General features: G+C 46.0%; 14 protein-coding genes across 14 annotated transcripts; 9 read left to right on the top strand and 5 right to left on the bottom strand. All coding sequences in view use genetic code 12, as the record gives it.

Moving 5' to 3' along the window:
- Positions 1-1909: 1909 nt before the first annotated feature.
- On the top strand, positions 1910-2566 carry LODBEIA_P45580 (uncharacterized protein; the record flags this gene model as incomplete). Its single annotated transcript, XM_066974792.1, has 1 exon — positions 1910-2566. The coding sequence occupies one exon, from the start codon at positions 1910-1912 to the stop codon at positions 2564-2566; it is 657 nt and encodes a 218-aa protein (XP_066831496.1).
- A 752-nt stretch (positions 2567-3318) lies between these two features.
- LODBEIA_P45590 (uncharacterized protein) lies at positions 3319-4137 on the top strand (the record flags this gene model as incomplete). The annotated part of the gene is made up of 2 exons (XM_066974793.1): positions 3319-3324; positions 3415-4137. The coding sequence occupies 2 exons, from the start codon at positions 3319-3321 to the stop codon at positions 4135-4137; spliced, it is 729 nt and encodes a 242-aa protein (XP_066831497.1).
- A 1215-nt stretch (positions 4138-5352) lies between these two features.
- Positions 5353-6240, top strand: LODBEIA_P45600 (uncharacterized protein; the record flags this gene model as incomplete). Its single annotated transcript, XM_066974795.1, has 1 exon — positions 5353-6240. One exon carries the CDS (start codon positions 5353-5355, stop codon positions 6238-6240), a length of 888 nt encoding a protein of 295 aa, XP_066831498.1.
- An 898-nt stretch (positions 6241-7138) lies between these two features.
- Positions 7139-8476, bottom strand: LODBEIA_P45610 (uncharacterized protein; the record flags this gene model as incomplete). The annotated part of the gene is made up of 1 exon (XM_066974796.1): positions 7139-8476. One exon carries the CDS (start codon positions 8474-8476, stop codon positions 7139-7141), a length of 1338 nt encoding a protein of 445 aa, XP_066831499.1.
- Positions 8477-8656: 180 nt separating this feature from the next.
- On the bottom strand, positions 8657-10426 carry LODBEIA_P45620 (uncharacterized protein; the record flags this gene model as incomplete). The annotated part of the gene is made up of 1 exon (XM_066974797.1): positions 8657-10426. One exon carries the CDS (start codon positions 10424-10426, stop codon positions 8657-8659), a length of 1770 nt encoding a protein of 589 aa, XP_066831500.1.
- Positions 10427-10720: 294 nt separating this feature from the next.
- LODBEIA_P45630 (uncharacterized protein) lies at positions 10721-12619 on the top strand (the record flags this gene model as incomplete). Its single annotated transcript, XM_066974798.1, has 1 exon — positions 10721-12619. One exon carries the CDS (start codon positions 10721-10723, stop codon positions 12617-12619), a length of 1899 nt encoding a protein of 632 aa, XP_066831501.1.
- An 89-nt stretch (positions 12620-12708) lies between these two features.
- LODBEIA_P45640 (uncharacterized protein) lies at positions 12709-14199 on the bottom strand (the record flags this gene model as incomplete). The annotated part of the gene is made up of 1 exon (XM_066974799.1): positions 12709-14199. One exon carries the CDS (start codon positions 14197-14199, stop codon positions 12709-12711), a length of 1491 nt encoding a protein of 496 aa, XP_066831502.1.
- Positions 14200-14330: 131 nt separating this feature from the next.
- On the top strand, positions 14331-15248 carry LODBEIA_P45650 (uncharacterized protein; the record flags this gene model as incomplete). Its single annotated transcript, XM_066974800.1, has 1 exon — positions 14331-15248. One exon carries the CDS (start codon positions 14331-14333, stop codon positions 15246-15248), a length of 918 nt encoding a protein of 305 aa, XP_066831503.1.
- A 162-nt stretch (positions 15249-15410) lies between these two features.
- LODBEIA_P45660 (uncharacterized protein) lies at positions 15411-17072 on the top strand (the record flags this gene model as incomplete). Its single annotated transcript, XM_066974801.1, has 1 exon — positions 15411-17072. The coding sequence occupies one exon, from the start codon at positions 15411-15413 to the stop codon at positions 17070-17072; it is 1662 nt and encodes a 553-aa protein (XP_066831504.1).
- Positions 17073-17455: 383 nt separating this feature from the next.
- LODBEIA_P45670 (uncharacterized protein) lies at positions 17456-18568 on the top strand (the record flags this gene model as incomplete). Its single annotated transcript, XM_066974802.1, has 1 exon — positions 17456-18568. One exon carries the CDS (start codon positions 17456-17458, stop codon positions 18566-18568), a length of 1113 nt encoding a protein of 370 aa, XP_066831505.1.
- Positions 18569-18615: 47 nt separating this feature from the next.
- On the bottom strand, positions 18616-19809 carry LODBEIA_P45680 (uncharacterized protein; the record flags this gene model as incomplete). Its single annotated transcript, XM_066974803.1, has 1 exon — positions 18616-19809. The coding sequence occupies one exon, from the start codon at positions 19807-19809 to the stop codon at positions 18616-18618; it is 1194 nt and encodes a 397-aa protein (XP_066831506.1).
- Positions 19810-20393: 584 nt separating this feature from the next.
- LODBEIA_P45690 (uncharacterized protein) lies at positions 20394-21023 on the bottom strand (the record flags this gene model as incomplete). Its single annotated transcript, XM_066974804.1, has 1 exon — positions 20394-21023. One exon carries the CDS (start codon positions 21021-21023, stop codon positions 20394-20396), a length of 630 nt encoding a protein of 209 aa, XP_066831507.1.
- A 292-nt stretch (positions 21024-21315) lies between these two features.
- LODBEIA_P45700 (uncharacterized protein) lies at positions 21316-21774 on the top strand (the record flags this gene model as incomplete). The annotated part of the gene is made up of 1 exon (XM_066974806.1): positions 21316-21774. The coding sequence occupies one exon, from the start codon at positions 21316-21318 to the stop codon at positions 21772-21774; it is 459 nt and encodes a 152-aa protein (XP_066831508.1).
- A 327-nt stretch (positions 21775-22101) lies between these two features.
- LODBEIA_P45710 (uncharacterized protein) lies at positions 22102-23172 on the top strand (the record flags this gene model as incomplete). The annotated part of the gene is made up of 1 exon (XM_066974807.1): positions 22102-23172. One exon carries the CDS (start codon positions 22102-22104, stop codon positions 23170-23172), a length of 1071 nt encoding a protein of 356 aa, XP_066831509.1.
- Between the last annotated feature and the right edge of the window lie 90 nt (positions 23173-23262).

Genomic DNA, 23262 nt, shown 5'->3' on the forward strand with positions numbered 1-23262 from the left:
TCTCAACGAGCAAGAGGGTCTGCTTGGAGTGGGGGGGGGGGGGGGGAGAGAGCACACACCAGCCGAGCACTTGAAGCGGGTTATTTACCTCTTTCAGAAAAAAAATGTACCGCTAATACTTCAAATGAAAACCATAGTCTACTCCTCTTATTCATAAAGAGTAGTTGGATTGATGCCTGGACACATACGACCGATACAAGCCACCAAAAAGGGTGGCTGTTCAGCTTGAGAAATTTGCAAGCAAATCAGTGCGAAAATTCCCTGGAGTAGTTTCCAACGTGCATCTACAAACATATGCAAAACTCAAGATAGAGAAGGAGTTATCGAAGTTGCATCTCGCCTGCTCGAAAGATGCCCTTCCCCTTTATCCCCTTTTCATGTTTCTCCCACCTCTAGCTATTTAGAAAAAAACCTTAGTGTAGGAGTATAGCATAGGAGTTTTTTGTTTTGAGACGCGGGTAAAAGGTTGAGACAGATGGAATAGATAAAAAAAAAAGTTGCATTATCATAACCATCTGCACCAATAGAGCTCTTACTCCTATTTACCAACTTTAAGTCATGTTACATACGGCACATATGGGTTTAAATTAGCTGCAAATGAGGGAAATTGGAGCACGATGGTTGGAAAAAGTCCAAACAGGCAAAGCCAAAGGCTTTAGCTGAGCAAGTTTATCCAAGCTTCTTCGAGGTCGATTTTTTTTTGCTCAATCAATGGATGATCCAACATGTTCCGCCCACGCTTTCAGGAGCATGGGGGAGTTTGCAGAGGTATAAAAGAACCCCCGGTTTCTTCTCGAAATGAACCAAAGAAAAAATGAAAAAGGAAAAGAAAAAGCGAAAACCACGGGGACAAGTCAAGTACAATTTCATGTTTACTTGCTGTTCCCGTTTCCCTAAATTGTTTAAAAATTGAAATAAAAAAAAAGGCAAGGGCAAGGGCAAGGGGCTTAGTATGGATCTGGAGGGTTCAAAAAAAAATGCATACACATGCCAAAGAATGAACCACACAATTGCGGAGATCCAGGAGAGAGCCATATTGCAGTAGCCATGCCAGTGATGATTGGTTGAATACTTCTTTTTGATGATATTTCCGCCATGAGCGATGAAATGACAAAAAAAAAAAGAACCGCGGCTCCTCTCTAAAATATTTGGAACATACTCCTGAGAGACGAGGGTTGTCCGAGACAAAGCGGCCAATTGTCCAATCAATGCCAGTTCCATAACCGGAGGTTTCTATGAAGTATGAAAAAGAGTGAAGCTAAAACAATAGGAGATGGTGAGAGATAAAAATTTATTGCAACCATCACAGAAGCTGCTCCAGGCGTTATATGTTGGCGTTACCGCTACCTTTTCGTTAGCCAAGCTAACTAACAAACTGGTTTTCTTGAAGCTGCATTCATGCGGTAAATGGTAACTTTTGGAGCACATGGGGAGTTCCCAGCTCTAGCCATCTTCAGAAACTAGTCTGCATTGATGTGGGGGTTCCTAAATGAGCTGAAAGTCTACTTGGGGTTCTTTTTTTTTTACTTTTGAAAGAGCCTCTCGGGTCTCACCAGAACCGTGCTCGATGATGACACTTATTTTTGAGCAGTAACCAGTTTTGAAAGGTCAATTCACTTAGTGCCAACCTCTGCTATTCATTCCACAAAATAAAGCTCCTCCTCGACCTCCCATTCCCTGGCCGTTACGGTTATAAAAACTGACAGTATAAAGATCTCTCGAGATCCCCCCTCTATCTCCCCATTCCCTCCAGTGTTCAGCCTAATTCGTAAAATTGTTTGGTATTCCAAGTGTATTCAGGGTATAAAAAATTCAAAGTACACTCTGAGTTTCATTACGTGATAGGACATAATCATCACCATTATCATCATAAAAGAATACATATAATATATATATATAAATATCAAGAATGCAATTCTCCGTTTTATCAACCTTGGCCCTCGTTTCCGTCGGGTTGGCTGCCAATGCCCCAATTCAAACCGATTCTGCGGGACAACCACCATTAATTGCAAGGTTCACCCCTAGAGCCACCTTCAACATCACCGGTTCAGTTGCATTCCACCCGCTCACCAACGGAAGTGTCCACGTGGCTGTTGATTTGAAAGGTTTGCCTGCCTCAGGCGGCCCCTTCCCTTACCACATTCACGAAAAACCGGTTCCTGCCAATGGAAACTGTACCGGAACCTCGGGCCACTTGAACCCTTTCAACGGGTCAACTACAGCTACCACCCCAGCAGCTAAAGAAGTAGGAGATTTGGCTGGAAGACACGGAAATATCACGTCGCAATCATTCAGTGTTGAATACGTTGATGAGTTTCTTTCATTGAACCCACACTCCAAGGCCTACATTGGCGGATTGTCGATTGTTGTCCACTCGAACGACAACGCTAGACTTACTTGCGCCAACATTACTGCGTTGAACTCAACTACAACAAGTTCAAATGACACACACGCGGGACATGCTTCGTCTTCTGCTGTGCCTGCTGCCAATGGCGCTGCTGGTATGCAATTGGAAATGGGTACCTTGATGGCTCTCGGTGGTGCCGCTTTGGCCTTGTTGATTTAAAAAATCGTTTCAAGAAGATTTTATCTGGTCTGTAGCTATACATAAAATGTGAAATCAAAAAAACAAGAAAAACAGATCATAACCAAGCACATTTATTCCAAAGTGGCCGTCTCTTTCTGTTTCTTTGCAATTGCAAAATCTTCTGCTCTAGGCTGAATGCGGACAATCATAAATTTTGTTGATCACGTGTGCCCGTGCACGTGACTAGATTTTTTTATCCCTTGTCGACCCTGCATCATCCACTGTTCATGAGAGATGCCGAAGCAAACGACCCAAGATTCAATTTCAGGAAAAAATGGGCTTTTCAATGGTTACATTAGCTTGAGTTGATAGCATTTCACGGAAGCAAAACCAAAAATAAGCCAAGCTAGCATTGCGAGTGGATCCACACAGAGAGACATCGAACCGGAAAGGTAAAAAAAAAAAAGAAAGTCAAAGCATCTCTAGGTAAGCGACGCTCAGAGTGCCCTAAACAGAGTGAAGTATTTCCTGTGTTTGATGAAATGGGACCTAGATTGAATGTAGAAGCGCAACCCACTTCAAATCGTTCTTCTACTTCCTCCAAGTCATACCCCGATTTTTCCTCAAAGATTAACCGCAATACATACTATAACACCCCAATAATTAGAAAAGTTCGTAAGTTGACAAAGGATCTGAGTGAGATTGGGTGTTTACCTATGGCACTTGTTGGGTTTCTTTGGTTCTAATTATATACACTCGTAAACAGACTTGGACACAGTTGAAGGTCGATCATGGCCGTATAAAAACCACGGAGCAAAACCTCTGAAGAACACTCCAGCATCATCTCTTGCAATTTCATTTCCATTTTCTTTTTCTTTTTTTTTTAGAAAAAAGCACTAGTTCCCGAAGATAGGGCCCTCATTTACAGGTCGTTCGCTTATATCTACGCCAATAGTCCATCTTTAGATAAAGCCATGTTAGGAAAAGTGTTTGTACAACTCGCGGCGGCAGCTTTGGCCTTGGCAGGAGACGCACCAAAAGTCGCCGACTCCACAGGCCAATATACCCTCGAAGCAAATTTCGAACCCACGGCAACATCGAAAATCACGGGGTTTATCGTGTTTAGAGCAGCTACGAATGGCACAGTATTGGTGGGGATCCAAGTTGGCAACTTGACTCAGAGCCAGGAACCGTTCAGCTACCACATCCACGAGCTCCCCGTGCCCGCCAACGGCGACTGTCAAGCAACATTGGGCCACTTTAACCCTTACAATGGCTCTACCACGGCAACGACACCCTGGGGTTTAGAAGTCGGGGACTTGTCTGGTCGAAACGGCAAGATCAGTGGCACGTACATTAGCAATCAATACATTGATGAATACATCAGCTTGAACCCCGACTCCAAGTCTTTTATTGGCGGCAAATCGGTTGTGATTCACGCGGCCAATGGCACTAGGTTGACGTGTGCTAATATCACGATTGACCCGCATTCTGTGAGGAGTAACGGCACCGTGACTGTTACACCTGCCAATCCCAACGGGGCATCTCAAGTTGAAAGTGGTGGAGTGTTGGCTGTGGGCGCCGCTGCGGTGTTGGCATTGTTGGCTTAAGTCATACCACTTATTGATTATATATTTGCCCATCAACTTTTTCATCTTGCTCTTCTCTCACGCAGCGCATCTGCATTTTTTGTAAAACGGTTCTATCAAAAGTCATTAGTTTTAACTCTAGTGTGATTGCCAGAGGAAATTACAGTTGCAAAATAAATAAACCGTTGCCAAATTAAAAAACCCTCTTCCGAGCCCTCGCTTTGAATATCAGATCGAGTGACAACTCTCCCCAGAAAGTGGTCACCTACCTACTACCACCACCACGACTATTCCTCTGAGATTATAATAGTCCTATATAGTTACGACAGAGTCATCCAATTTTGCTATTAAACTGTTCCCAGACTACTATTGTATTCAATGAAACATTAGATCCACGTCGATGTTTGTCAGGTCTCTAATCAAAGTACAAGCCAGCTATACATTGGGGTGGTTTACCACCGGTGCAGTTCAGCTAGGATTCTTTTGAGTTTTCTCCATGGTTTTTCGTTGGGTTGAATTGAGTATATGGAAGCCTAGATACAACACCTAGATCAGACTGGTTGCCCGGTCCTCTATCTCTCCACTTCTTTTCCATTTGTGCAAAAAAGAAACGAGCTATTTGCAAGGAATTATGAACGGCGTTTTTGTCAAATTATTGTAATCGCAATGTGTGCCATTAGCTCCAAACAGTGTTGGTTTCGACTCCAATGGCTTTTTAAAAACAACTTTTGCAGCCAAAGCCCCTCGCCTTTTAATTTTCTTTGTTTTTCTGTGGCTCGGTTGCTTTAGTTGTACGCGCTTACGTAAGCGTTAGAATGTTGATGATAAGTAATGCTGCCCCAGGACACAATTTGGAGAGAAATAGCGGGAATGCCCCCATCCCCCGCGTACGGCTGGGTCTCTATTTAACATTTGATGACAAGCTTCTCAATGCCATTTAGTGGTTGACTAAATCTCGACATTCTGCCGTCTTTTGTTACTTTTGACAATAAGTATAGGCGATGGACTGACTCGCTTATCTAATCGCGAGATGAGGCAGTAGCAGTTTTCCCTCCACCAAGAGTGACAATAGTTACGGCTCCAGCTAGACTAACGATGGGAGATGATATTACCAACTGGCACAAGTTATTGAAAAATGTATAAAAGCATGCATGAAGCAGCTTGATCTTTTTCGTGCTCTCCAACAAAAACAACATCACCAAACATTAATCATCTTGCTCACCTATACAAAGAAGAATGCAAGTCTCTTTTCAATCTCAATGGATGGTGACTAGTGGGTTCCAGCTCGGTATATTTATAATCCTGGCTTTAGTATTTGCTGCCATCACTACTTGGCAGCTTAAAAAGGGCATCCAGCTCAAGCTGATCACAGGGTTTTTCGTGTTTATGGCTGTTTTCCATGTTTTCAAAATTGCCGGCGGTGTCACCGGTCTCGTGTTTCTCAAACTGGACAAGTTCAACAAGGGTGTATTCATTGCCACCTATATTTTCGATTCCATCAGTGTTGGTTTCCTTTTACGCGGGGTCAGCTCGTTAGTCCAGCATATGCTCTCGCAGAAGTTGCGTGCTAACATCATGGGCAAGTTGGCCCAACCAACTTATCTAGGAACTCGCAATGACGAGTTTGAATTGCTCGGCGATGAGACTAGCGTCAAGAAGGAGATCTCGGACGCGGAACTGACTCTTGAAGCGCAAAAAAAGAAGGATCCGTTGAAAAACACGCCTTTCCGGGTGGTCACCATTGTCTTGCTCGCTGCCGTCATCACCAGCGTAGTGGGCACGAGTTCCTTGACCGAGGGAGATACAAGCTCGACGGCAGAGACGTTGCTCAGGGTCTCTAGCGTGTTGTTTGTTGTGGGCGACGTGCTCTTGGTTGCGTCGTTGCTCTATCTTTGGGCCCAGGGCGAGGAGTACGTTCGAGTTGCGCCTCTCCTCATCCTTGCATTGTTGATCTTGTTGGTGAGGTGTGCTTACTCGATTGTTTCTGCATTCCATGGGGTGTCGTTTGATCAGCCGAGCCGGTATATGTTGATGTTTGGAGACTACAAATACTACGCCTTCATGGGGTTATTGGTGGAAGCAATCGCGGACATCTTCTTGTTGTTGGCCTACCTGAGATGGTGATTGAACAAGGACTATTTCAAGTTATAGAGTAAACCATCAATTTTTGATGTTCTTTTGCTAAGTTGCGGCAATAACTTAGCTGCTCTGTAAAGAGCTGGTTTAAAGACAGAACGGTTCTTTCGTGACATTTATTTGCACTATTTACAGAAAATGATGTACAATGTACAAGACGATTATTTACATGTAGGTAAACTGCCACTGACAGTTTTTAATTAGATGGCGGTGAAAGTACACGATGATCAATTGACATGCGTTGATGTTCTCTGAACTGATATTCGCTCAAGCAATTAGGGCATTGACAGCCTGAGTGATGTTTGTTTCTCATGCAATTGGGACACTGGCATGACGAGTGGTGGCGCGATTGACGGCAGCTCCAATAGCCCATTTCGCCAGCATGGCGATGGGCCGTGGCTCTACCGAGCATAAAGGCACCGACAATAAAGAAAACACCGCCGAAACCGAAACCGGGGCCGAAGCGAGGACCGAACATTCTCGGGTGGTAATAACTTCTCATGGGTTGATAGCGATCAATTACAGTTGACTGTTTTCACCTTCTGTTTGTAGAATCTGAAAGACGAAATGAAGAAAGTTAGGCAATCAGGCCAGAAGGAGTGGTTCTACTCCTTTTATATGAATTTAGACGAATTTGCCACCACTTTTCGTAAAGGGGTACCAAGTGTAGGAAAGAAAGGGGCTAAAATGCGCCAGGGGAAGGGGGGGGGGGCATGGCAGAAGCGGGCTTTCTGATTACATGCTATAGCCGCTTGTTCTAACATCAACACCAACACCAGGGTCATCTTCAACAGGAGTAAACACTCTAATAAATGTATACATATGTACAAGACTCAAAGATGTGCAAGCCCCCAACCACCCCCTCCTGGGTGCTGCTGCTGCATCTCTACCTAATTTCTACTTTAAAACGACGCACCAACTCATCTTCAACACTTGTATGAATCTCGTTAATCTCCGCATTCGTCAAATTCCTATCCATCGACTGGTAATTGATTCTGTAGCACTGGGACCTCCGGTGAGTTTTCGGATGGGTAAACTCGTCTACAATAACAACACTTTCCGCGAGGTCACCAGCGTGCGTGCGAACGATTTCCATAAGATCATTGCAGTGCAAAGCGACTTCGTCATTGATCCAAAACGACACATCCCGCTTGACACCGGGGTACTTGGAATAGGGCACAAATGTGCTAATCTTGCCCTGTTGGAACTGGTTATGGAATCTCTCATCGAGCGTCCAGAATAAGCGAATATCGGGAATGTCAAACAAAAGCATAGCTATTCGGTCCAAGCCAATCCCAAACGCCCAGCTGATTTTATCCTCTCCCAAGTTGGAGTTTAACAAGACTTGCTGCATCACCACCCCGCAACCGCAGCATTCCAACCACTCGCCTTTCCACCACACTTCAATCTCCCACGAGGGTCCTGTCCAGGGGAAAAAAGCCTCGACCCAGCGCACGCGGAGCGGTTCGTTCAACGACGGCTCAGTCGACCCGGCCAATTTCGCCGACTCTCTTGCCTTTTCGAAAACTTTGCTTATCAAGTACTCCACCGTCTTTTTCAAATGCACCGAGACCAACCTGATTTCCTCTTTAGTCATATAGGCCTGAGCTGGGTTATCGGCCGTAACGGGTGTGTCTCTGAATGGGTCTTCGACAACGAGATCCGTTTCAGGGATCGAGTCAATGTCCCTTTGGATGGCTTCTAAATCCTCCCGTTGCCAGACTCTCGCCCCTTCGAGCTGATGGAACGCGGGGTAATGCGTTCTATCCACTTCATCTCTTCGGTAAACGTCTGCAGTGATCAAGTACCCGGGAGTCTTGGAGCTCATGAAGCATTCCTGCTCATGTGCCGAGGTATGAGTCCGCAAAAGGTGGTTCTTGTTGAAATAATAGGTGTCGGATTTGGATCTACCAACGTGGTCTTCGGCAAAGCCCAAACTGTCGAAATTTTGATGCTTGGTCACTATGGGGTGAAAGTCTTCATATACGGTGTACCCCATGCCTTGCACATTGGTTTTGATCAAGTCCTGGAGGATTCCAATTGGGTGGTTGGGGTTCTTGTGCAATTTGCGCTGGATCAAATCGAGCATGAATGGCGGCACGTTGGTCCACTTGTCCGAGGCGTACGATTTCCCATCGACGACAATCGCTTTACTGGATTGGTATCGGAGTGAGTGTCTCAAGGAGCGACCAATGGCTGCTAGCGATGGCGATAGCAATTTCATTACTTTTGGACAATTACTTCTCTCACCGTCCCGCTCTCATTTATTCCCCGTCGGAGTCTAGATGGTCCGAGCTGAAAAGCAGAGAGAAAATGAAAAAAACATCAACAGTTTAGGCCGACAACGCGCACCAGTCCTTTTTCTTTTGGGGTGCTAATTGTCTCTATGGATTTTTTATATTTTTTACCATACATCTTCTTTATACCTGCCAGTGTCTTCTAAATCTATAATATACTTTTGAGCTTCTTCTTCTCCCATTTTGCAGTATCTTTTTAAAATCTCAACGAATGTCAACTTTACTTCTCGGGGCATCTTGCCGCTTGAACCGCATACAAATATTATGGCATCCTGGTTGTAGATCAAGTCTCCTAATAGTTCGTGTTGATCGATCAACGCGTTTTGCACATACTTGTACTTGGCGCCTTTATCTCTCGAAAAGCAGCTAAAGAGATGCAAATTGGGGGTGGACCCCTTCCACAAGTCTCTTATCAAGTGGTCCTTTTCTTCAAATCTGCAACCAAAGAATAAGAACATCTCGCGCCCGGACTTTATATAAAGCTCATGGTCTATCAAGGCCTTCATTGGAGCCACCCCGGTACCGGGAGCAACCATGATAACCGGCGCTTTTTTCATGGTAAACGGCGATTTCCCAAGCGAAAAATCAACTTTTTCTCCAACTTTCAAGGACCGGAGCCATCTCGTGCAAACACCTCTTCTGATTTTCCGCATGATGGTCTTGTATTCAACCACGGCAACCAAGATCTCAATCTCGTCTTCATTTGGCCTCGAGGCAATCAGAAAGACTCTCGGCTTGACCAAGGGGATCAAATCCAAAATATACGAGACGGGGATCGACAAATTGTTCTTGAACTCAGAGATTGTTTCCAAAATCAGCCTTCTTGGTCGGTTGGCGTAGTTGTACAACTCCTCGGGGTCGTCGAAAGCGCCAAACTCCTTCAACTTGTCCTGTTCTCGCTGGCCATCTTCGTTGCTGTTGTCGCAAAAGTGCCAGACCAAGCTGAAGAAGCTCCGTCTTGGGATGGACATGATATCCAAGTGGTGCTTGAGAAGATTGCGTAAAGTGATGCGCACCTCGTGGCCCACGAGGTTTCTAATGCAAAGTGGCTTGTCGGCTATTGGCAACCATTGAGGCTGCGCCTCGAGCAAAGCCTGAACGTCTTCATCAAAGTTGCACGGGTAAAGCGAAATCGTGTCTCCCACATGATATCGCAAATCTCGAGACTTGAATCTGAAAAGTCGCACATCTTGAAAGTGATCGCTCGCGGTGACTCTCTCGTTCAAGACGACTTCTCCTGTTTGCAAGCCGCTGTAGATTTCGTGCAAAATGGAATCTGTTTTTGGAGTTGTTGTCAAATTTGTTTCAGTGTCCTTCTGTAAGGAGACCTTGTGCTCCGGCATTGGCACTGGTACAGGGACCGTGCCGTCGCCGTCGCCGTCGCCATCGAGTGCGCGAGCCGCGGGGAATTCCTTGACAAGTGCATTTATGAGCTGCGTCTCCCATTCCAAATAGAACCCGTCGATACCTTCGGGCGACATTTCGTCTGCTTCGCACCTCGGAGAAAGCTCCTGGCAACCGAGCTGCGACATGCGGGCGTGGATCTTCTTTACCGCGTAGTTGTATTTGGTGTACGACGAGTCGCCTAGCCCAAGCGAGGTCATTTTCAAATGATGAAACAAATCACTAGGTAGTTTCTTCTTGAGAATGAATTTCATAAACGACTTTGCGTTGCGAGGGAGCTCGCCTTGGCCCGTGGTGGAGCATATGATTATGAGAAAGTCTGTGTCTGTCACCAACTGCTTCAACGGATACCCGTCCAATTCCGCCACCGTCGACCTTAAATTGCAAGCCCGGAGCCTAAGTTTCAAGTACTTTGCATACTCCTCCGCGTTCCCCGTCTCCGAGCCATACAAGATGGTGATCCTCTCTGGCATTTTGTTCTTCTTCACCAACCACAAATCATATTGACAAAAATGAAATTGGACCTTGGTTGTTGGTTGATAAAACCTCTTGAACTGTGCGCGACCAGCGAGTGGCAGAGAGCGGCAGACGACAGGAACAAAGAAAAAAAAACAGAAAGCGAAGCAGAGTAGGGAATACACACACCACGTTTGAGCCTAGGGATTGAGACTTCCCACCGTCAGAGACTCACGAGTATTGAAGCTGTTGGCGTATATATAAAGAGCCGGGATCGATCTGAGCATATTTTTCACTCGCATTTATATCCCATGGCTCCGAAAAGAAAGACGGGTTCGGCTACATCCACTCCCGTGAAGAAGCAAAAAGTGGGGAAGCATTCCCCTGAGGCGACCAAGAGATTCTACCAGTCAACAGTGAACCTACTCTTGGACCTTCGTGAAGGGGATGAACAGTTAGCGTCGGCGTTTATAAAGCTACCTTCCAAAAAGTTTTACCCGGACTACTATCACCTTATCAAGAAACCTGTTTCCATAAACGAGATACTCAAGAGAATAAGCACTAGATACACGGGAGAGTCAACCAGTGAATTTGTGGAAGATTTCAACCAGTTGTTGGATAACGCTTCGACGTACAATGATTCCGGGTCCTGGATCGTCAAGAATGCTCAGAAATTGGTCAACGTTGTCAAGGCGCAAGTGGATGAATTTGAAAACACAACACCTGCTCCTGAAGAAGAACCAAAGCCCGCGAAGCTCAAGTTGAAACTCCACAAACCTGCGCCGGAAAGCGCGCCAGAAAGCGCGCCAGTGTCGGACCCCGCGGAACTGCTCACCTATTCCACCCTCTCCCGCGCTTGTCAAGAAGTGCTAGATGATGTCATTAACCATAAATTCGAGGAGATTGGCGTAATCAGTGTCCCCTTCCAGGAGGAAGTAGACCAGAGCATTTACACCGACTACAAAAACTTTGTATCAAAACCAATGTCTTTTTCAACTGCTTCGGATTTGATCAGCTCCAGGAAGATATTCAACCCCAAGAAAACCTTGACTGAAAATTTACAGAGCTTCCATGATACCGTTTGCTTAATCTTTTCCAACGCGCGCGCGTACAATAACGAAGGGTCCCAGATATCGCAAGATGCCACGTTGTTGGAAGAGTATTTTGAAGAGCAGTATAAAAAGCTCAAGGCCAAAGCTGAAGTGGAGGAACAATCAAAAAATCACCTCAAGTTGAAACTCAACTTGAAGCCGGAGAAAAAGGCCAAAAAGGTCAAGGAGGAGGCGAAGGAAGTTGTAGAAACACCCAAGGTTGAAGTAGCGTCGCCAGTGGCAGCGCCAGTTGCAATCATCGTGCAAGATCAACAGCAGCAGCACCAACAGTACCAAGATCACCTGCACCTGCAACAGTACCTGAATCAAGAACTGCAGCAGGTTGCTACTGCTGTACCAGCCGAGACAGCTGCTCCAGCAGAAGCTAAACCTCGCCCTGAGGTCACCACTGACAAGACCACTGAAGACACCATGGGCAAGTCCGCCCCAACACTTCTTGAGAGCAACTCGATCATCCAGGAGTCGTCTATCTTCTCATCGCCAGCAATTGTATCGCAAATCACAAAGTTTGTTGATCAGAAAACGGCCGCGTCGATATCGAGTTTGAAATCGCGCGCAGTGGAGACGAAGGAAGGGTTGTTCCCTACTCTTGCAAACCAGTCTCTGGCAACCTTGTTTTCGTACAAGGTGCCTGCAAACGGCTATGTCGACCAAGCCTACACGTTGGCGCTTCCCAGCGATATCCTGCCGTTTGTATCTTTCAAGGCTTCTTTACATCAGTTATTGTTCCAAACAAAAGAACCAGATCTCATTGACGGGCACGGATATTTGAACCTGACTTCGGACGAAGAGTTTCAATGCAAACTACAAGTTAACGACGAGGAAGTTATTCAGCCCAGCGATTGCTTTGAAGAGAGAAAGGGGCAACAAAGCGTGCTCAGTGTTCAATATGACATCAAGTTGAGCCACGGGTTGAATGTGTTAACTTTTGAGTGCAAAGTTGCTCCCTCTTTGAGCAAAAGAGTGAAACACACTGTGCTTCAGGAACACATGGAGGACTTGAGTGGCAGCAGACATACGAGGCACCAACTACAGCAAATGAAAATGACATGGGATGTCGAGACGATTACTTTTTATATAGTCTGCAATTTTGTTTGAAAAAAAAGGAAAAAAAAGAAAAAAAAAACCAAAAGAACAACAACGAAAAGATCAAACAAGAGCAAAAGCAAAAGAATAAACATGTAACATTACTTTCCAATACAAAACTTGGAAAAGACCACGCCTAGAATCTCCTCGACGCCAATAGCGTCACCGGTAATCTTGCCAATGCCCTCGACGGATTGGCGTAGGCATTCTGTCGCTAGAACAACGTCATCCTGATCTCTCCAGTACTCAAACTGTTTGAAGCCGTAAAGGACATCATTCTCGAGAATATCTTGGGTTCTAGATGAGACAATCACGGGGTCGGCAGATTCAGACTCAGTGATGATTTTGAAATTTTGAATCATTGCGGCTCTCAATTCGTCGATTCCCGTACTTGTTCGACAAGAGACTAGTTTGACCAATTTTTCATCCACTCGAAGTTCACTCGCGACTTTTTTCGTGATCATGAGTTTGTTGTCGTTGTCAAGTAAGTCCTCCTTGTTGATTATCACTAGAATTTGCTTGCCCTTGTTCTTCAACGTTTGCACGATTTCCATCATTTCCCCCGTGCCATTGCCTTGGTTAGGATCTATCACCACCATCACGAAATCTGCCAATTCATACTTTGATCTCGCTCGCCGTATCCCCTCTCGCTCAATCTGGTCTGCATCTGAAAGCAGCCGTATCCCCGCTGTGTCCCCGACAACAACCTTGTAGCCTCCAATCTCCAACGGCACGTCCAACACGTCGCGAGTCGTGCCCGCTATGTCGCTCACAATCGCGGCCTCCTTATTGGCAAGCGTGTTTAAGATAGACGATTTGCCGGCATTTGGAGGACCCACGAGTGCTAAACTGATACCATTGAGCAAAATTTGCGATGCGCGGACTTTCTTCAAGTGGCTCTGCACTTCGGCGCTAATGACCTTGATCCTGGTTGCAACGTCATCGAACAAACGCTCAGTCTCTTCCAAGTCGTGATCTTCCCCGAAATCAATAAGAGTCGTCAAGTTTGCAACGTTTGTCAACAAGTCCTCTCTCCATTTGAGAAACACGTTTTTAGTTTGGCCCGACACGGATGCCAAGGAAGCAATCCTTTGCAGCTCGGTCTCGGCGTTGATCATGTCGCTTATGCCTTCCAACGCCGTCAAGTCGTATTTCCCATTGGCAAATGCTTGCCTTGAAAACTCGCCCGGCTCAGCTTGTCGGATAAGGACACCCTTGTCTGGGTCATGGAGGGCCCGTATCGAGTCCACCACCGATCGGATGATGGCGGTGCCTCCATGTAGATGCAACTCCAACAAGTCAAGACCAGTGTACGTATTTGGCTGCTTAAAAAATAGAGTCAACGCCTCATCCAAAAGCTGAGACGACCTGGGCGAATATAGCTTCCTCACACTGGCTATTCGATGCTTTGGACTTGACTTTGTTTGCGTCAAGGCATTGTAGATGTAGGTGGATTGAGGTCCAGATATTCGCACCACCGCGATGGCTGACCTTGCCCAATGGGTAGAAAGAGCAAATATGGTAGGTTGGCTCAAAGCTAAGGTGTTACAGAGCCTCCTTTGCCATACCTGTGGTGGTGGCGGCCTCATCATCAATCATAGGGCTAGAGACTTTGATTTGATTCTGAGAAAAATCAAAAAAATTAAGCCAAAAAAGTATAAAGACAAAACCCCCCTCCTCCTGAGTGATGAATCGATTTGCTTCCACATTTCACCCAAAGGGAATGCTAAGGGTCCAGGTCCAGGTCCAGGTCCACAGATGGTTTACGACGACGACATGTTTGCGTTCACATGAGAACCCACTAAGCTTACCACGGTTGAAACAGAAGGATGGAGGAGCCCCCGCGATGCCGAAGAGCCAAAAGGGCCTCCCCATCAAACAGAATATACCAAACGTCAAAAACATCATCCTCGTATCCTCAGCCAAAGGAGGCGTGGGCAAGTCAACCGTCTCGGTCAACACTGCCTTGGCACTCCATAATTTGGGGCACAAAGTTGGGATCTTGGATGCCGATGTTTTTGGTCCTTCGATACCGAGGTTGATGAACCTCAAGGGCGAGCCACGGCTATCTCAAAGCACGGGCAAACTCCTCCCCATGTCCAATTATGGGGTCCAGACCATGTCAATGGGCTATCTCATCAAGGACGAACAGGCGGTGGTCTGGCGTGGCTTGATGGTCATGAAGGCGTTGCAACAGTTGCTATTTGAAGTCGAGTGGTCGCCCGTTGACTACTTGGTGATAGACATGCCACCTGGTACGGGGGACACTCAATTGTCAATCAGTCAGCTATTGAGAGTCGCGGGAGCCATTATCGTGTCTACACCGCAGGACATTGCTTTAATCGACGCGGTCAAGGGCATCGCCATGTTTAACAAGGTGAATATCCCTATAATTGGCATGGTTCAAAACATGAGCCATTTCATTTGTCCAAACTGCAGTCACGAATCGCATATTTTCAAAAGCGAGGGAGCTGTTAAAGTGGCGAAAGAGCATGATTTGAAGATTTTGGCAAATATTCCGTTGGATGAGAGCATTTGCATCCAATCTGATCTTGGTAAGCCCATAGTAGTCTCAGAACCAGATAGCGCCATATCAAAGGAATACATAGATGTTGCGAGGGCAATTACGGACTTTTCTTGAAACGAAATCTGACCTAGATCTGTGATAAAGTGGTGTTGGTTGCAAAATACAAAAAGTGGCAAAAAAAAAAACTGGGTTGAGAGACTTTTTCCGACTTTACTCCAATTGAGTTTTTGTTTTAGCATTTACTTGCCACCAGTAAAAAGAACAGAAAGGAGATCAATGATAGGAGACTTTAAATTAATAACCAAAGTGTTTGTATTTTACATGGCCTTGGGCTTTGCGAGCTGCAAAGAGCCACATACCAATATCACGTCAGGTGGGGAAGCTGTGGTTGCGCAGCATAACAGGAATTTGAAAAATGTGCCACCTCGAACTCCAACAATTATGGGTTTGTCGTTGGTTGAAATTTTGGACAACGGTGTTCCAGTTGCTTTCCCTAATCGTACGGTGGAGTTGAAAGCAAAGGTACTGCCCGCGCGTGAGACAGGAAAGCCCACCGGGGCTTTAGTGAGCATTGGAGAACAGACGTCGGTTCATCCAAGTACCGCTAGTACGACACCAAGTCCTTTGACAAATACAGAGAATGCGCCGAACCCACTGCCCAGTCCTCCGCCCATTCCACCGCCCAGTCCAACTTTCCATCAAGAAGTTCCACAGGGAGCACAAGAGGCCGCGGCAATGAAACTTCACATCGATATCAGCAAAAGTGGGCGAAAAGATGAAGACCAGGAGTCTGAGAGTGACAATTCAGACTCCGAAGATGAAATCCGTGCATTTGATGAGATCAGACGACTTGAGAGAGCAATAATCAACTTAAAGAAAGATATGGATACCCAGCAGCATAATTTTAGAAAGCAAGTGGATAAACTACAGAGGAAACAAAAGAGCCAAGTGCGAATGAAGATTGTGCCAGAGGTAGCTCCAGCTCAAATACCAGAAAAAGTGTCTATTCTTCCAGTTGAGCCAACCTCGAGCGTTGCTGCCGAAAGCCCCGAAGAAAAAGTTAAAGGCAAGGATGTGCTCAATCGGAAGAATCCTCCGCATTCTGTTTATATTCTGCCCCAATTTCAAAACCATCCGAGAACTCAGGTGAAAGGAGAAGTACACTATAACAAGCCGAAGATTCCGTGGGATGCAGTAGGACCTACAAACTCTGCAAATCAAGCTCCACAACTTACTACCGACTACTACTTGGCGGAAGATGCAAAAACGAATCCCGTGAAAGATGACGCTCCTTCGTACAGTGTGGACGCTGGCACGCCTTTACAAACAAATTTAGCAACGGAGTTTGAAGATGTCATCTCGGAGGAAGAAGTCAATGACAGCGATCAGTCAGAGGGAAGTGGTCGAGACGAAGAGGAAGCAACTTATTATGCATCTGGAGATGATAGTGGCGATGAAGGAGGAGACGAGCTGCAGTCGCCTTCAAATAGCTTGAAACCTCTAGACCCTCTAGACCCGACCAATAACCTTATTGCTGCTCCGTCTTTCGACGTTACTCCCGTGCACAACATTGCAGACAAGCCTAGATATTCCCAAGACCCAGCATATCCGAGTCGTCGCGTGTACAACTACCCCGACCTGATCAAACACGTACCCAAAGAGCTAGCTCAGAACCCAGACCTTTCAAAGCCTTGGGACAACGGAGAGAGCGATCCCTCTCATGACAAGTTTGGTGAGGCAATCGAAGCTAAATATGAGCGGAAGAAGAAATTCTCCAACTTCGATCCCATGCACCCGCAGCGTCCAGACATCGACTTCAATGTTTTTGAGCTCAATCCCGAGCTCTTCTACAACGCGGGGATTGGACTCAAGAGTCGACTCAGTGTTATGACTTGGATTTGTATAGAAGCATTATTCGTCGTGTATTTTTTCAATTGAGGAGACAGTTTTTTGATCCATCTTTCTTCTTCTTTTGTGGTTGGTTGTTATCCCCCCTGCATGAAATTGATACAAGCTTACAGGACCCAACTAAGCCCCGGCAATAACACCAACTTCCAGCAAAACCTGGCTGGCGATGGCCGTTGAATTGCTCGCTACGCTTGGTCGGGTATGCGTCCCGTACAATATTATGCTTCTCGGATCAACTCCGTAGGTGAGGAAAAAAAAATCATGCAACAGAACAACAGCCAGGAGAAAGATCAAATCAGAAGAAAACGCTTGGGAAGATCCGGTGATTGTTTTCTGCAATAACAACAACAACAATAGCGGCAACAACGACTAGACTCGACTGACTCGTTATATATACATATACAACGTTTGAGATGTCAGTAGCGAGAAGCGCCAGTCCCATCAAGGGCTCTCTTCTCAGGAAAGAAATTGCATTTACCGCGATAGATTTTGATAAAAACAATAGTTCATACATTGAAGAAGAAGACAAGACTTATATATATAATGAAAGTAGAGATGGCGAGAGCTCTTCAGGTGATGAAGACGACGATGATGATGGGCGATTAGACGATGAGCGCGACGAAGGCGTTGTCGAAATGACATCTAGCAAAAGTCTCGATACCGAAGTCGACGAAGAAGATAGAGTAGGATTTGGTGGAGGAAAAGGAGCAGGAGGAGGAAAAGGGGCAGGAGGAGGAACTGGAGCAGGAACTGGAGCAGGAGCTGGTGCATATGGTTCCAAATCGCGTGTTGCCGCGCAGCAAGTGCAACAGGACCCCGTTGAAACAGCGCAGCTGTCGTCCCAGTTCAAGCTGTTCTTGGTCAGACACGAGATTCCGAGAAAAGTGTTCCATTCTTCCATTGGGATACTCACGTTGTGGCTCTACACTTTAGGTATCGACACGAGCCAACTCATAGTTCCCTTGTTGACATGCTTCGTGCTCACTTTGCTCAACGATTTCATCAGATTACGCAACCCTGAAATCAATAAAGTCGTGTGTCGCAACATGTGGTTTATCATTCGGAAAAGCGAATACAATTCGTACAATGGCGTGTTGTACTATTTGGCGGGCTCGATATTGGTGTTGTATTTTTGTCCCAAGGACATTGCCGTGGTTAGTATCTTGTTGCTCAGCTGGGCCGATACTGCTGCATCAACCGTTGGAAGACAATTTGGCAAGTATACCCCTAAAATTGTCGAGGGAAAGTCGTTGGCTGGATGTTTGGGCAGTTTGGTTGTGGGTATATTTGCATCGTATTTGTTTTACTCATATTTTGTGCCTCGGTATTCCCATGTTAACAGACCCGGTGAGATTTACTGGTCTAGCGAACTGAGTTTTTTAAGCATTCACGTTTGGTCGTTTTTGGTTGGTTGTATCGCTAGCTTTTCCGAGTTTGTTGATCTTTGGCACATTGATGACAACTTCACCATCCCCGTTGTTAGTGGTACCTTGATGTACTTGTTAGCTTTGGCATCCCACAAATAGAGAATGTATTAATTTTATAGAGTTTATTTTTTGATACATTATAGAGTCTACTCTTCATTGGCAAACAAGGCAGCGTAACCTTGACCGGTGGAGGTACACATGGAGATGACGCCTAATTCCTTGTTTTGAGCTCTTAAACCATTCAATAAAGTTGCAGTGACCCTACCACCAGTTGCACCTAATGGGTGTCCAATAGCAATGGCACCACCGTAAGGGTTGACTTTTGCGTAGTCCAAGCCGAGCTTCTCAATGCAGTAAATCAGCTGGGAGGCAAATGCCTCATTCAACTCGAAAATGTCAATGTCCTTGGTGGAAACGCCCAACCGGTCCAATAATTGAGGAATAGCAGCCGAGGGCCCGATTCCCATGAGACCAGCTGGAACACCTGCTACTGCTGAACCGATGAACCTGGCTTTAGGTTTGTATCCGTATTTCTCGGCATTCTCCCTGGTTGTCAAAATGACTGCTGATGCTCCATCCGAGATCTGCGAAGAGTTACCTGCAGTAGTAGCACCATCTTCTTTGAACACGGGCTTCAAAGTCAGCAACTTCTCATAGGTTGAACCAGCTCTTACTCCATCATCTTTGGAAATCGTGACGGCGTCGCCTTCTGGAGTGCGTGCTTCAACAGGGACAATTTCATTAGCGAAATGACCACTTTCGATGGCCTTGGCAGCCTTCAAATGGGACTGCACCGCGAATTCGTCTTGTTCCTTTCTGCCAACGCCAAATTGTTCTGCGACTGCCTCACTAGTGAGACCCATGGGCATCAACACATTTCTAGCTTCTTCGTCGGCACTTTCAAAAAATGGCTGGTAGACTCTAGTGGGGATGCCTCGGTGGGGAAAGTAATCGTGTGTCATCGACTCGACACCGGCAGCAATGGCAAATTGGTTCTCACCGCTGAGTAAAGAGCCGGCACTGTACGTTATCGCCTGAGCCGATGATCCACATTGTCGATTTATGGTGTTGACTGTAGTCTTGATGGGGAAGCCGGCCTTTTTAACCGCCAATGCCGAAACCTTCTGACCACCCAAGGTTTGCAACACAGCGCCAACCAAAACATCATCCACCAACTGCGGGTCGACCTTGGATCTCTCGAGTGAACCTTTCAAGATTTGGTAGAGGAGCTCCTCGGGGTACAATTGAGCCAAGCCACCTTTTATCGACTTGGTTACTGGGGTACGCAAAGCCGACAAGACGACAATGTCCTTTGCTGATTTTTTCAAGATCGAAGCCATACTTTTAGTTGGTGGTGTCTATTGAGACGATTGAGACGAGTAGATTAAAGTTTGAAAAGAAAGGAACTAGCTAACCTTTTGCTACAGGACTCATTCTGAAAACCTTCTTTTTTAAAAAAAAAAAGAAAATCCCCCAGTTTGGTAGGTTATACTATATGGAAATGTGAAAATTCCTGGGGGGACATTTGGTAAGGGTTGAAATTTCCGGAGCATTGAAGGTGGAAAAAGGTCGGATAATTTATTAATTTTTTTTGTTGATAATTCCGATGGACCTGTCCCGGAACAAGACGAAAGTGGAGAACAACGAACAGCAAAAACGAACAAACAAAATTCAGGGTGCAAGTGGTGGTGCGGAGGAAGAAGGACGACGAGAGGAGAGGGTGAATATGTAAATATGTTAAAGTGTTAGGGAAAGAGAGTGTGTGTGTGAGACAACAGTAGGACATGAGAGGTACCATAGGTTCTGTTGAAGTAAAACCAGTTCTTCTTCGTTTATTTATACGAACCTTTCCTTAAACCCTTCTTTTCTGTTGTAATTCAATATTGAGATCAACTCAATCACGGACCCAGGCCCAGCCAAAAATTCAACCCTGTATCTTGTTTCTAATCTTTACAAACTCGTCGTAACCCAAATGGGCCTTCAACCCATCGTATTTCGTCAACTTCATCCAATCTTCCTGCAACCCCTTTGCATAGAAATCGGCCACTTTGCCCTTGGCCACAGCGTAGCCCGCTTTCCGAAGCAAATAGTACAAAGTAGTCAATTTGTCCCAGTTTTCGTCTTGCGCCACCGAGGGAAGGAACGTGCCCAGAAAATGCTCGTCGTCGATATCGAATGAAATCTTCAATCCATTCAACCCAATGGTCCAGTCCTCGGCGTTCTTGATGGGCCTGAAGTTATCCAACAACGTGACATCGACCTCCAAATTGGGGGCTTCGGCCCGATCAATTGGCGGGAATCGAGGGTCCTGGAAAGCGGAACTGACGGTGAATCGTGAAACCCCGGATTCAATAGGCATGGCACTGAAAGTCCCAATGCATCCCCTCAAATCTGAATGCTGTCTCCAAGTGATGAACAACGGGGCGGACTCGGGGATACCCTGGGGATCTTCCTTAAGCGCTTTCAAGTAGGCCTTGAGCGGCAATTTCGCTGGCTCCAACTCGAGTTTAGTTACGAGAGTTTCAAATGCATAACAGCATAGTGCTTTTGACATGGCAGTTCAATCGATATAAAGAAGTTTGAGTCCGAGCTGTAGAGTGGGGGGTTACCTCTTTACACATTTATTCTAAGAGTGTGTGCCTGGGGGGCGCTTGTGTGAGCTTATCGTAAGGAAAGAGATCTGGCGCACTCTACACTACTCTTGTCGTCTCGTATCCCGCCCACCATCATACCCACAAGAGACGGCTACAACGGCTGCTACTGACACCACCACTACTACTACTTTGGCATCGACTTTGGGAGTTTTTGGCACAACTAGAGCATTTGTTTGTTTTTGAGCTGGCTGAATGGGAGTTTGTTTTTCCTGCCTCAACGGAGGTGCATATGACCAAGAAGACGACGAGACCACGTCGCTCTTGCGGAGGAACCAACTTCAACAGGATAGCAACGTCTTGCAGGAGGAGGAAATGTTGAAGCAGCAGCAGCGACAGCAAGAGCTATCCTCGATAGTCAACGACCTATCCGACAAGTTGATTGATGTCACGTCATTTTTGAACAACAGTTCCAGCCAGATCTTGACCCCGCCAGCTGCTGCTGCAAGTCGCGAACACTCTACGTTGCAGGGAAGTACGAGTAATTTGAATGCCGGAGTGGTACGTGGCACTGAAAAGTTGGAGAGACTGTATCCTTATGCCTATAGCAAGAGCGAGAGGGAGAAAGTTGTTGACGGGGTCAAGAAATTGGATGACGCTACACGTCAAGCTTGTCAAGTTTCTGTTTCGGAGCCGCTATATTTGAAGTTTTGAATAGTTTTGCATGGAAAGCATTTGGTTCATGAAACCTCTTGAATATCCTCTCACGGCCTGTTTTTTTGTTTTTTTTTGTTGTTTTCTCCTGGTGAGAGTTTGCTAGAAGAATGGAAGGGAAAGGGTACATTCAACTAGGAGCTAGGAGCTAGACGCTTGTGCTTGTAGGAAACTCAAGTATGTCACGAGGTCCGTTCTTTGTTGGCCAAACCTCAACTTCAAAGGAGTTTGGCCATGTTGGGGAAAGAAACGAAAAAAATAAAAATAGATTGGATCGAGGCTTAATCAACTCTTCCCCACACGCTTCACGCTCCACGCTCTTCTAGAATGACAATCACACTCAATTGGGCTATATTGGGTGCAGGAAACATAGCTGCACAGTTTGTCTACGACTTGGTATTGAATAACCAACGTCAAACCGAGTATCGCCACGTAGTTCAATCGATTGGGTGCTCGAACCAAGCACGCGGATCCGAGTTCATCAAAGCCAACAACATCACCTCTGAGAACAACTATGGCGTCATCCCGGTGGTTCAATCCTACCAGGAGCTTTACAAGAACCCCAATGTCAATGTGGTGTACATTGGCACTCCCCATGTCTTCCACAAAGAGCAAGCAATAGAATGCTTGCACAATGACAAGCACGTCTTGTGTGAAAAACCAATCACTGTGAATGAAAAGGATGCGCAGGAGATTTTCACAGTGGCCAAGAAATACAACAAGTTTTGCATGGAGGCCGTTTGGACGAGGTTCTTCCCGGCAATCCAGATCGTCAAGCAAGAAATTTACCAAACGAAAGTCATTGGCGAGGTGCATCGACTATTTGCTGATTTGAGCTACAACGGTGATGTGCTGAGCTTGCCGGCAAGCTCAAGAGTCAGAGATCGCAAGTTGGCAGCTGGCTCGTTGTTGGATATCGGAATTTACCCCATCACCTATGCGAGAATCTTGCTTGATGACAAAGTAGGCGACGAGCACACCAGCTTCAAGCATAAAAGCTTTTTGACCATCGACAAAGAAGACCAAGTGGACCATTTGTGTTCGATTTTGTTCCAGTACAAAGATGGAAAGCAAGCTGTGTTGACGTCATCTGAACTTGTTGACGGCCCCAAGGCCTACGTGAGACTTGAATGCACGGGAGGCTGGGTGGAAATGTACAGCGACAACCCAGCAAGAGCTAACCATTTCAAGATTTTCGATAAAACTGGCGGGTTGGTGTTGGAGTACAAGGACGATTCCGGTTACAACGGGTTCATTTACGAAGCCAATGCCGTTGCTGATGATATCAACAGGGGTAAAATCGAGAACGATGTCATGCCCCACAAGGAAACGCTTTTGGTCATGAGCGTGATGGATCTGATTAGAAAAGAAAACGGCTTGACTTACGACCAAGATTGAGATTCGAAGAGTGTAGTGACAGGAACGAGCTATAGACTATTTGGACTGGGCAGAAATAAGCAAAAAAAAAGAGACTTGTAGCCCTCTAAA

This window comes from Lodderomyces beijingensis, assembly GCF_963989305.1.
Source record: "Lodderomyces beijingensis strain CBS 14171 genome assembly, chromosome: 5".
Taxonomy (NCBI): domain Eukaryota; kingdom Fungi; phylum Ascomycota; class Pichiomycetes; order Serinales; family Debaryomycetaceae; genus Lodderomyces; species Lodderomyces beijingensis.